This window comes from Apodemus sylvaticus, chromosome 4 (genome assembly GCF_947179515.1).
Source record: "Apodemus sylvaticus chromosome 4, mApoSyl1.1, whole genome shotgun sequence".
Taxonomy (NCBI): Eukaryota; Metazoa; Chordata; class Mammalia; order Rodentia; family Muridae; genus Apodemus; species Apodemus sylvaticus.
Genome location: NC_067475.1, coordinates 20,543,295 through 20,556,291, shown reverse-complemented (window position 1 = coordinate 20,556,291; position 12,997 = coordinate 20,543,295). Strand labels below are relative to the sequence as shown.

Below are 12,997 nucleotides of genomic sequence, written 5' to 3'. Positions count from 1 at the left end.
ACAAGAGAAAGGAAAGATGAACAAATGGGAAAGGAAAAATTAAAGCTTCTCTTTATGCACACGCTATGATCTATCCATAAAGAAACAGACCCCAAAGAGTATAATAATTGATTACATGCAAACTCAACTTGCAAAAGTCATTAACTTATTTATATAAATAAATATATAAAGATGAATTGTTGAGAGAAGTCATGACTACAATGCTTTTTATAGTAGTCAGAGAAGGAAAATGTATCTTGGAAAAACTTAATGGATGCAGAAAAATTCTGCAATGAGAAGAACAAGCCACTCATGAAAAATATTGAATAGCACACACACATACAAGATGGAAAAAACACCCATATCTATGAATTACAAAAATTAATAATTTAAAATGACTATATTACCTAGAGTTAGCTTCAGGTTCAATGTAAACCTAAAATTCATAAGGATTAAAGTATATGTCTTAAAATATATTTAGGTTAGGGTTAGGGGTTAGGGTTAGGGTTAGGGTTAGGGTTAGGGTTAGGGTTAGGACTAGAACAGTCCTGGGTAAAATCAGCACAATGGGGGGTCATTAAAATACCTGATTCATGATTCTAACACTGTGGAGCAATAGCATTCCAAACAACATAGATGTATAAAGTCAGCCATGCTACATCCTAGAAATAAATGTATGCATGTACATCTTGACGTTTTCAATGGAGGCACGAAGGCTGCACACTGGACTGAGGACAGCCTCCTAAGCAAATGTTGGGGAAAATCAGCAAATGCAGAAGACTGAGACATAATCCTCCTCACCCTACACACAAAACCAAACCTGAAACTTGGAAACTCCTGGGGGAAAAAAAGCCCAATGAAAACACCTCAAAAACCTTGCTAAAGGTAATGATTTTCTGGATAGGAAAACCAAACATCAGGAAATAGAGAAAAAATGGACAGCTACAATCACCTCAAATTACAAAGCTTTTGCACAGCAAAAGAAATGACGAGTACATGGAGAGAAAGAGCTACAAGATAGGAGAAAACACATGATAACTTTAATGGGACTGATTCCTATCCAGAAACTAGAAAGAACTAAAAAAATTAATTTAACTTTTAAAATGAGCAAATCATGACAAAGGCCCTTCTCCGAAGAATATGAATGGCCAACATACGTGGGAAAAATTGCTCAGTTAGCCATCAGGGAGTACAAATCAAAGCCACTGTGTGATGTCATTCACCCCAGTTAGTAGGGTTGTGATCAAAGTGACAAACAATAAATGCTAATGAGCATGTGGCCAAAGGGGACTCTCGCATTGTTGATGGGAATGTAAATTAGCACAGTCATTAGAAAGGTACTAAAAATACTAAAAACAGTCCACTGTGTGATCCAACTATCCCACTTCTAAGTATATTACCAGAGGAAATTGAACTAGCATGCTTAATCAAACATGCCTATCTGCCCTTGTGTTTTATAGCAAAATTCAAATAGTTAATCACAGATTCAGCTGGGCCACCCTCTACAAAATGAATATGCTGTATGTATATAACAATGGAGCATTACTCAGTCATAAAGAATAATAGACTCCTGTAATTTGCCATGAAATAGCTAGAACTGGATGGAGGTCATTTTGTTAGGTAAAATAAGCCAAACCACGGAAGAGTAAATCCAAGTGTGTATGTGTCCCTCATCCCATTTCTCTCTCTCAGACAAAGAACAGAAATAAGACACTGACCTGAAAGTCACATACCAAGAACTGGAGACTGAAAAAAAAATAGGGGTTAAGGAAAAGAGTGATGAGATTCATTCACCTCACCCTTTATGCTTCTATGAAGTTGGAACATTAACCATACAGTTACATACATGTTAAAATATTAGGACTGGGGAGACGGCTTGGTTGATCAAGTTGGAGAACTTGATTTTGATCTCTGGAGCCCATACAACAAATAAAAGTAAAAACAGTAGACATGGTACAATGTGCATTGATAATCCCAGTACTGAGGAGGGGAGGAAACAGAGGAATGCCCGTACTCAATATAGAGACAGCCTAGCCTTCTAGGTGAGATCTGAACCCAAAAACTAAAGAGCTACGGTACCTGAGGAACGATACTCATAGTTGTCCTCTGGCCTCTAAAAGATGGCACAGACACATATATAACAGTGCACACTCACACATGCACACACACATATACACACAGGTTCAAAATTGTAAGATTGCAAGATTGAAATGTCATGCAGAAGGATATTAAACACTCCCTTGAATGAATGAATAGGAGAGAGGGTCAAGAAAGCATGGAGCCCATGGAGAGAGATGTGGGAAGACAGGCCGGCTGGCAGGAGTGCAGGGTGGAGAACAGGCAAGCAGCAGGGAGATACTGTTGCCAACCATGCTAAGGAAACTCTTTGCACAGGAAACCATGCTTCACATGACAATTCCTCCCTGTGCAGACTTTAACCTACACTCCCACCCAAGGACAATCAAAGAGGGGATATAAGATTTCCTTCTGGGCCTAAAGAGTAGTCACAATTGTGATTTCCCATAAAGAAGAAAGAGGACTTGAACTGGGGTGAAGTCACTAAAATGTAGTGATAGTGTGGAACTTTTCTGCTCCCCCATAACAATGCAGTCGTGAATATTGCTGTGCCCAATATAAACACTGCAACTCTTGAGTCCTAACATTTCCAATGTGAATCCACTCATAAGCATCAATGTGTGCCCTTGAATGACTCACTGCTTGCCTGTTTGAAGCCCTGTGACCCTGGAGGTTATAAACTCATGCTTTTTGGCAGAGTTCTGCGCCTAAGGGGAAAGAGCTACAGGATTTGAGTCCCATCAGAGCTCTCTAATCCTGTTGGAGGCTTCTGACTGGCAGCCCAAAGTCTAGCCATGGAGCCAGAGCTAATATACTAGGGCCAGGACCATCTCTTTGCCAAGCCATTGCTTCTGAGCCCTGATACTTTGATCAAAGCCAAGACTATTGTATATGTATTCTATAATTTAAAAAGCAACAAAACAATAAAAAAAAACCAGAAAAACAAATTTCTCTAACATGTCCCCCAACTCCTCAATGGGTCTCATCCAGAGGGATTATAGAAGTTGAAAATCAGCATTGGCCACTGATCCCCCAAAAGCAGACCATCCTGTGGGTCACACTTGGGAATCAGGCAGCTGAGAGACCCCACCTGCCCCTCAAAGCTCCTGTGATCCCAAGTCTGCAGAGACCTCAGAATCAGGGCAGGACATGGGGGCTTCTAAGTAGCTGAGTGCTTAGAAGGACATCACAGACTTCAGGATGACCTGGGCTCTGAGCCTAGTTTCTCCTCCAGCAACTACTTGTGCACTCTATGGCATTACCTGCCTTAAAAAAAAGAGGTGACATTCAAAGCAGATCAAAATGATTTCTTGTTATTGCTTTAATGGTTCCCAAGCAACGTTTCCTCTTGCTTTCATACCAGCAGAAGTGATCAGAAAATGATTAGAGTTTCTCTTGCAGATGAAATTTAGATTTTGCATTTGTGCTGCTTTATGAGCTGAAACTATGTTAAGAGCCAATTTATAGTTTTCTCTACTAAAATTGGATTTAAAAAAATATATAAGCAAGGACATTCAGCAATTAGAGGATACCATTAGTGGCTTGCCCTAAGGCAATATTCTGTGTTTACTATTTTCTTTTTCTTAGCTTGTCTTAATTTGATATCTCTTAGCATCAGCCCATTTTATCAAGCAAGAGACGGAGGGAGCCACCTTCACAGGGCTAGCTGGAGTTTCCTATGTGTTTAGAGAGAGGATGCCTTTAGGGCTAGAAGACTTCTAGCAGATCTTATTTATCTCAGAGCTAATTATGCCTTCAGAAAGAACTTCCCTTTTGAGCATATCCAACATCTAAACTTTGGGGAAAGTGGACGTCCCCTCCACACTCCCTTCCCAAAGCCGTAGTTCTCAACCTGTGGGCTGAGACCATCAGAAAACACAGATTTCTGATGGTCTTAGGAATTCCCAACCATAAACTTACTTATGTTGCTGCTTTCATATCTGTAAGTTTGATACTGAGAAGTATCTCAGTTCATAAGGCCACTAGAAGTTCATGTTTTCCAGCGGCTGTGACCCACAGTTTGAGAATGGCTGCCTTGGAGTGTCTCATTAGGGAAGCCACTACAGAATCTCACCAGAGCTTACTGTCCTGCCCGGTCCTGACCTAGGACTCCTGAGCATGGGCTACACAAATCTATCTCCCAATGTCCTGCCTATACTAACCCACTACTTCCAGGCCAGGAAGAAACCGTCCTTCTTGAAGAGAACAGAACTTATTCTTTGTATCCATCTCAAGTTGGATACAGAGAATATCCAGCTGAGAGTCAAGCATTATGCTGGCTGAGACAACAGGGATTACATTTGTCTGCTGAAAATAACGTTGTGCCGTTCCTACAGGAACCTACTGGCATCGATTGGCCTCTCCTGGACCCTGCTAGCACCATCACCACTGTCACTGGACCAAGTGCTTTCAGCATCCCTCTCCCAATCCGGCAGAAGCTGTGCAGCAGCCTGGATGCCCCTCAAACAAGAGGACATGACTGGAGGATGCTGGCTCATAAACTCAACCTGGACAGGTGAGTGTGCCCAGGCTTCGGAACCTACTGCATTCATTTAGCAGAGGTCCCCCAGGACCTACGAGGTAGAAAGTAGCATTTTGTTTCTTCCTACATATTTGTTTACACTTTCATTCTGAACGTATGTATCAAGCTCATGTTGACCTTGTGTCATGAGCTTCTAAACAGTTCCAAGAGAATGTCTGGGTTATATGACATTTATCATTGTCAGGATTTGTGATCTGCTTTGTCTAGCTCATGTGCTAAGACCTCCTAAATAGGATGTCTATTCACTGAAGCAATTATTATTGTCCATTCACCGCCAGTTGAATAAGACGTAATGTGTGATGAATAATTTACATGCTCACACAAGCACTTGTATTACGTTATGAAGAGACCCTGAGAGCCTCTGCTTTGTAGAATGTATCTGTCACCTCCAAGGAAGAGATGTGGCATGACCTGTCAAAGATCATCCGAGCCTGGGCTGAACAGCAAACATAAGCCTCTTGATTTCCTGTTTCGGACAAAACCCATAGACACATAGTCTCTTAAATTATCCTATTCAGAGTTGAGGTTAACAAAGTTAAACAGCACATGTCCTGTCTGGGGCTGATCTAATTAGGAATGGAGCAATCATTAAGTGGAGTTCAGTAGAATCCACAGTGGGACTGAAATACTTCAAGACATACAGGTTTAGCGCAGACGCAGACAAGATAATACTGTAAATAGACCTGTAAATCACACCTCTTAAGCATATTTTCCCCATTCCTGATTGCAGGTACTTGAATTACTTTGCCACCAAATCGAGCCCAACTGGCGTAATCCTGGATCTTTGGGAAGCACAAAACTTCCCAGATGGAAACCTGAGCCTGCTGGCAGCTGTGCTGGAAGAGATGGGCAGACATGAGACAGTAGTGTCCTTGGCAGCAGAAGGACAGTATTGACCACACTGGAACTGACACTGAAGGACAAAATTACACAGGGAGTCTGTGTTCAGGGGAACCACATCTGAGGAGGAAATCCAGATAGGACCAAGGCGCTTTACAGGCAAGATGGCAACAGGAAACGTGGGGGACAGATATAACCACCAAGGTACACGCCCACTTCATTCGGACAGCACCACCGCGGGAGTTAAGAAAAATTGTGTAAATTTGTACCTTGAATTTAAAAACCAATCTAATTTTCTCTTCGTTGGGCTGTATGCTGTATGGTACAGGATCTTACAGTTTCCTAGGAAACGCTTTTTATTGCTATCCAGATGTATGGATAAACTTTCTTAACAAACCCAGTTTCTACAAATGTTGTTTACATCAATTTGGACAGGGATGCAGACACTGTCCATAGCTCGTTCTATTTTTGTTCCGATCATTTGAAGTTGAAGCTGTGGACGGTTTATTGTGTCTATTTCAGATTAGTAATTTACAGAGAAATCACAGACTTTTGCTAAAAATCGTGTACATCAAGTGTCTCAGATAATCTTCCCATCAGTGTTCTGTTTCTGAAACTTGTCGGACCAGTATTGGCATTGGTATCAGGGAAGTAGAGAATCTAAATGTAAAAGAGAAATTGCTAAAATGTCTTACATCCTGGGGGAACCCAGTTGGTGTTCTTTGGGAACAGAGCTGTAGCATTACAGGGGAGGTAGCGATTCATTTCCTCCACACAAACATGTCTGTACTACATGTGTGTTTGTAATAAGCAATTTCAAGTGTTTTTTAAAAAATATTATCATTATTATTGATGATTATTACAAATATTCTAGTAAAAAGATTTTCCTTTTGTTTTAGTTAGCAATACTGTTAGTGTTTGGTGTTGACTAGACCTGCCTCCCTTTCCTGCCTAAGGAGGTGGCCATGGTCACCAGTTTAGTTCAATAGATTTTGCTTCCTTGACCTCTGATCTACCATTCTGTGGTGGAAAAGACAGACATGCTCACTGGCTCTGCCTGCTCTTTCAGCTTGCTCGGGCAGAGTCTTTCTGTCCTTGCCCTTTTCATGAGGAGAGTTCTCTACATAAAGTTCACTTACTCTTGTGGCTCTCTGGGAGGCAGTGTAGTTGTGGGTAACAGTGTCTGAAGAAACCCAGTTATCCTTGTGGACTTGGTCCTTGTCTGGCTGTGTGACTTTGGGGAGAAACCCACTGGAGCTCATTGTACTTCTTTGTAAACTATGGGGTGAGACCAGTTCATCTCAAGGTTCTAGCATGCTGATCTCCCTTTGGGATACCATCAGCTTTTTAAATCTTGCAGACAGGATTGACTTGAACAGGGATTACTTCAACGTGCATTTATTTGTTTGGCTTTATCTTTGTATGATTGTTGCATGATGTTGTTTGCTGAGAGATGGCATCCTTTTCTTACCATTGTCTTGACCCCTGGTGGGGCCCTAGCCTCCAGCCTTCCAACTAATTTTAAGTTCTGCTTTACTCATTTATTGATCTCAAGATCTCAAGACCATTTCTACAAAAAGCCCATGCAGCTGAAGAAATTTGGTACCATTTTTTTTTCTTTATTAATCTTTGCTTTAATAATAGTCAGTTGTATTTACAGAGATTAGCTCTTTAATCCTAGAAAATGTTAGTTGTGCATATTATGAGTTCTCCTTGGGACCATCCTGGTTTTTGTTTGTTTAGTTGGTTGGTTTGGTTTTTTGATATAGGAACTCCATTCAGCAGATAGTAAATGAAAACTTAGCTGCCTCACAGTCACAGACACAGTTACCTAGGAAACACCCATGCCCTTAAGTCAGAACCTTCCAAATGTGGCTGTGGTGTACTTTGGGGCTAGAAGTATCCAGGTTGCTGAATGGATTCCATTGGGAATCATTTTGCCTAATACCCCCGATTCTGTTCCTTCCTGATACTCTGACTCTTCCATCTTAGCCATTAAAGAACTGTGGATACAGTTGTGGAGACTCTTCCTTCATGCTGTTTTTCTTCTCTTTCAGAGATGTATTCTCTTTCTCTAATCATATTCATATGTAAAAATCCTGGTGGCACTGACTATAGATGGGGAATTCTGTACTCCTAAGCAGATTCATTGGCTGATGTCTATAACCATGAGTTTGTTCAAACCTTTAAGAGTTTGCCTGGTATTCTTAAAAAGCAAGAGGAAGAAAGACTTATACATGGCTGCTTCTTGAAACAAGTGTGAAGGTTCCTCTTCACTGCTTTGGTTTTGGAACCATCAAAGAAATCCAAACTGAGAGATCTGGACTGGATGATCTATGTAACTCCAATACTTTGTGCTAAGTCCAGAGGAAAAATATGTTTCTATTCTGGTTCATTTATCCTAAAAAAAAACAAAAGATCTGATGAGTAACCAGCACAGAAACACTGAATATAATCAAGCAACATTGTTGAATCATTTGAGAGTCCTCATACTCAAGCATCTAGAGATACTTGCTTTTCTATCCAGACTCTGACAACAGGAAAAGGAAAAATGACTGATGTCATACGAAAGAGTCGTTTGTCACAAAACTACTTTCTATCATGTGAATGACAGTTTCCAAACTAGAACATACCATACATCAAATCATTTTCACTAAGCAATCTGCTCTTTCTCCTTTGGAAGAAAATGATCGTTGTTAGATCGCTGCCTTCCAACACACAAGGTTAACCTGCCATGGTTCATTTTAGAGGGAGCTTTGTCATCACCCCTGGGGTACATCTGACTTCTATACAGCTGCTGAGGGAAGCCTGGCTTTCTGTGGGAGGCTAGAATAACTAATTATTTGTGCATGGTGCCATCTAGTGGCCTGCTACATAGTTACTCAATTTCATAAACAGCTTTAAAAAGTTGACAAAGAGAGTTAAGTACCTGTGGAGTTTGACAAGACATTTGTGACCAACAGGCATGGGGAAATTTACCCTTCAAGTGTGTACCTCTCTTACTCTCGTATTCTGCAGTTAAATTATCCATTTCGCAATTTTCTGGGTATAACCCATCATCCACTTATTCAGACATATCTTAAGTTACTTTCTTATAATAGACATATATGGAATCTATATAAAAGAAATCTCTTAAAGTCATCATTGGGCTTTGCATATTTGAAACCATTTAATTCCAAAATACTGACTTTTAGAAACAAATTGTATCCACAAAGAAGGAAGCCTCCCTGCTCAACAACTCCACACACATATATAAACACATGGCATACCCTTGGGGATTTTATTATTTGATTTAATCTTTTGATATATATTCTTGCTAGGTATCCCAGAACATCCTCAAATCCATGACCCTATTTCCACAGTCTCTCAAGTGGTGAGAGTTGAAGTATGTACTACAATACCTACTTAAATCCGTTCTGCATTTGTAAATGAGAATCCTGTGTCTATGGACATGGAAGTTGTGGCTGTGAAGACAAATGATCTTTAGATGAAGTAGACCTTCTGAAACTAGGAATCTAAAGTTTCATGTTCTCTTCTTATTGACATTAATTAAAATTGGCTTGAGTACAAGCATGTGTCAAGAAAGTCACAGCCAAACATCTTCAAAGCAGACACATCGTCTCTGCTATATAAAGAATTTCATCCTGACCTGAGCAAATTAATCTCTTTGGGGAAAGGATAATTTGGGGGATGAGAGGTCCAAGATCAAAGTATTCCATTAGTTATTTTCATATATGATAAGATTCTACAGATTTTAATTATTCCACTATCAAAGAGTAGAGACATTCTTTAGGGGAAAGTTACAATAACTATATTTAGGATCCTCTAGAAAATAGGTATTAAAACTAGGTTTTAAAGACATTTCTCCTAAAAGTGATTGAAATGGAAACATTCAGAGGGTAAGATTTAGACAGTTGACACCTGAAGGAGAGCAGATAGTTGCCTATATCTCTATGTGTCTCTGATGTGGACCCAGCAGCTCTGGTCCTCAGTCATTCGCATCTCCATAGCCACAGGACAAAGAGAGTTTATAAGGATAATGTTGTGCCCCAGAATCCATACATATCCTCCCTACAATCTGTGCTCTGGAGCTAATCAATGTAGAAGGATGTTGGAGAATATGAGAAACAAAGTAGAAAAGATTAACTTGTTCCCACTCTTTAAGAGGAACACGAATTTGAGCTGAGTAATTGCTCTGGAAAATTAATCTATTCAGATAGATGCTGGTGCAGGACCAAGGCCAGTAGTGGCAAAAGAGGATTTACAGAAACACAGTATTGGTGGAATTAGGCTCGAGACACCTTTTCTGAGAAGCTTTGTAAATCAGAACATCATTGTTCAAATCATTTGTAAAGGTGATAATGGCCAGTGAGCATCTTATTTTATAGATCCAAAAAGAAAAATATTTTTATTATTATTCTCAAGAAAATAAAAACTGGTTTTGCCTTCTGAGTGCCTCGTGGGACCAACTATCTTATTCCTTTAGCTTTGTATTGTTTTTGTATTTTTAAAGCATACTGAGCTGACATTGACTAAAAACCTTATAACTCTGTCGTCTATACAACAAAATACTGTTTCCCTGCCCCAAGAGATCTGATTGTGTCACCTCTGGTTACACTGACCACTTTGACCGTCACCCAATAATTTTTTGATGGGATAGGACTATGAAGAATACACTTATTATAACCAATACTAATTTATGGTCATATAGGATAAATATGAAGTCATACATGTTTCCAAACATCTGCCACTTAAGCTTATTGGCTTAATGAGTGGAGATGGCCTGCGTGTACCTGGGTGGAGTATCTCTTCAGACTAACAGTGTCATTGTGGATCCTTTAGTTCTTTTGGCCAAATGGCTGCCCTTTTTTCTGAAAACTTACTGCAACAGTCTTCAGAAAGTCCAGTGGGCTCGGCTGCTTCCTCTATTGATCTGTGGTGGGATATTAACAAGCTTATTCAACCAAAGGTATTTTCAGAGTCCTATATAAGTGTGGCTGGGGTATCCTCAGGACAAATAGATATACTCCATAAACATACTAGCAGGCAAATCCAGAGATGTAAGAGGTTACCTGCAAGTGTTCAGAATACTAAACTTTATATGAAGGAATCTGTCCCAAGGGTACCAGAATCCTAAAGTGGAAGTCCCTGCCATATATCAGGCTGGTTATGGCCAAGCCCACTAGTTGTTAAGCAGAAAACCAGGGAGTGTCCTGAAATACAATCAGCTGTCCACCAGCCATGTTATTTGCTATGGTATACCAGCTTTTTATATATCATTTGGGAACCTGTGCTATGGAAGAATCATAAATTGCAGGTCATAGTACTGTGAGACCCATTTTAAATAAGCATAAACCCATGTCATCTTTATATGCCAAAGGCCTAATGCCATGGAGCCTGATGACACCCAGCCACAGTGACTGTGAACTGTGGGCTGGTTGTCCCTCTCAGCGGCCTAAGGGATGAGCTCTCTGAGGCCTTTGATCTTCACTCAGTGATGATGTGGCGACATCAAAGCATCATGACGAGCTCTACGCTGTGTTAAAATCCACAGCTAGGAGAGAATGCCTTTGCCCTTTTCTATGTTCCGAAAGTCATTCATGGCACCTACAACTAACTGCTCACATATGGATTCAGATATATTTTTCTTCGGATTATTGGAAAGAAAGAGGAGCCAGTTGAACACATGACTTGCATTCTTTCTTTCACTTGTTCCTAGTCCTACTGTGGGTATTGATGCCCTTACCCTTCAGACAATGTATTCAGCCAAGTTGCAGGGAATATCATTATTGTATGTATACTCTGTGTGTGTATGTATGTATGTGTGTGTGTGTGTGTGCATGTGTATGTGTAAGATGTCACAGTTTTGTGTGTATTAAGCTTAATGTTGAGCTGTAAGGAACCAGTAATCTTCCTCCTTGTTCTAAAGAAGAAAACCCATATTCATGAGAGAACAACCCCCAGCTTTCTGCTAAAAAAAGAGGCTGGGTCACCCTCCTGCTGTCTTCTTTGGACCAGTTCAACTTCAGAAGTATCAGGTTGAAATTTTATGCTTTGTCAGTTTTTTTCTTTTTTTTTTAGCAAAACAACGCAACCTTGGCTTCTCGGATGTGGAACACTTCTTCCTTGTTATGGAATTCTGTCCTGCTGTATCTTCTATGCAACTCCTTTTCTAGTGATTCCCCAGTGGCTGCGGAGCGCTATCCAGCACTCCCGTTCATCGCCTTGCTGTGTGGTGGAGGTGAGGGGTACCAGCTTTGGTTGTGCCTCTTTTCTCTCTCTGGTTGCCTCACCCAATTTTCCTGCAGTCCCCTTGGTTTGTAAATTGCCTGCATTTACTCTGTCAGCCAATATGTACAAATGTAAGAAAGAATTTTTAAACAGGTAATAAATTATATTTATAAGCAATAGAGGCTCTGTTTCTTTATAACACAGAGATGCTTTGTGTTCAGAAGTTATTGGGTTTTTTTTTCCAGTAAGACAAAACAAAACAAAACAAAAAAACAAACAAAAAAACAAAAACAAACAAAAGAAAAACCTTTGGGTCTTGTGTAAATGGGAATCACAAACTTCCTCCATGGTAGGGTGAAGTTCTAGAAGGATGCTTCTCCAGAAACATCACACATAGCAATCTCTGGGCCAATGGCTTGACCTACCTCTAGAGGTTCTGGCTTCCTTGCTCTGGATGCAAGGTGGTGAATGTGGACAAGCTTGCGGGGAGCAGTTAATACAGAAGCACATCCCAGCACCTGTATCAACATTTCTGGAGCCTATTATAAAGATGGCCATGTGCTACACTCAAAGATCTGATCTCAAGTGGAGTTTGTAAGTAACTACAATTAACAGGAAACAAAAGACAAGCCTCGTGAGGCAGACCAGAGCTATCATGAATCCCGGAAGATATGTCTGCCTTAGTGCAGGACCTCAGTTACTCAGGTGAGCAAGCAGAAAGTTTCCAAATTGGACGTGAAAAGCAGCTATACCTCTGGGGGGGAAGACCAGAGTCAGCTTAATAACACACTGACTCAGAGAAATACTGTAAATTGACTGCCATCTGCCCCTTGACCATTTTGCTTATCTTGACTTACCAACAAAGGTAAGCCACTATGATAGTGAAGAGAACTTTTCCTTTCAGGACCTACAAAATGGTGACAAACTCACGTTTTTTTCTAGGGAAAAAGAAGTAATGAAAATATGCAAAGGGGCCTTGCATGCATAGATGTCTGTGCATCTTGCATGCATAGATGTCTTGCATTCGTAGGATGTCTGTGGATAAAACGAAATTATAGTAGGAAGCAAATAAAGCCAGTTAGCCACAAAGCAAATACAACCCATGTTCCACAACAGAGTCTGGCCTCAGCCTCTTCTCTCTTTGAGATTTAGGAGTTACAAGTTTCACTGATGCTGTGACCCACACTTTGGATAATAGGCAAATGTTTTTCAAGGTCAAATCAGTAAGGTCTCACCCCCAAAAGCATGGCCATTAGAGTTCTGAGACTGACCTTGCCCTGAATCTATTCCTCACTGTCAATTGAATCCTCTTCAGTCCCAGAGACTTTC

General features: G+C 40.4%; 1 protein-coding gene across 1 annotated transcript in view; it reads left to right on the top strand.

The window, feature by feature from the left end:
- Nucleotides 1-6,326, top strand: part of Unc5c (unc-5 netrin receptor C) — a 197,347-nt gene extending 191,021 nt beyond the window's left edge. Inside the window, exons 16-17 of the mRNA XM_052178827.1 lie at nt 4,392-4,570; nt 5,328-6,326. Of these exons, the coding sequence (XP_052034787.1) occupies nt 4,392-4,570; nt 5,328-5,493 (345 nt within the window). The 3' untranslated portion in view covers nt 5,494-6,326. The remainder of the gene's footprint in view (nt 1-4,391; nt 4,571-5,327) is intronic.
- Nucleotides 6,327-12,997: the final 6,671 nt, after the last annotated feature.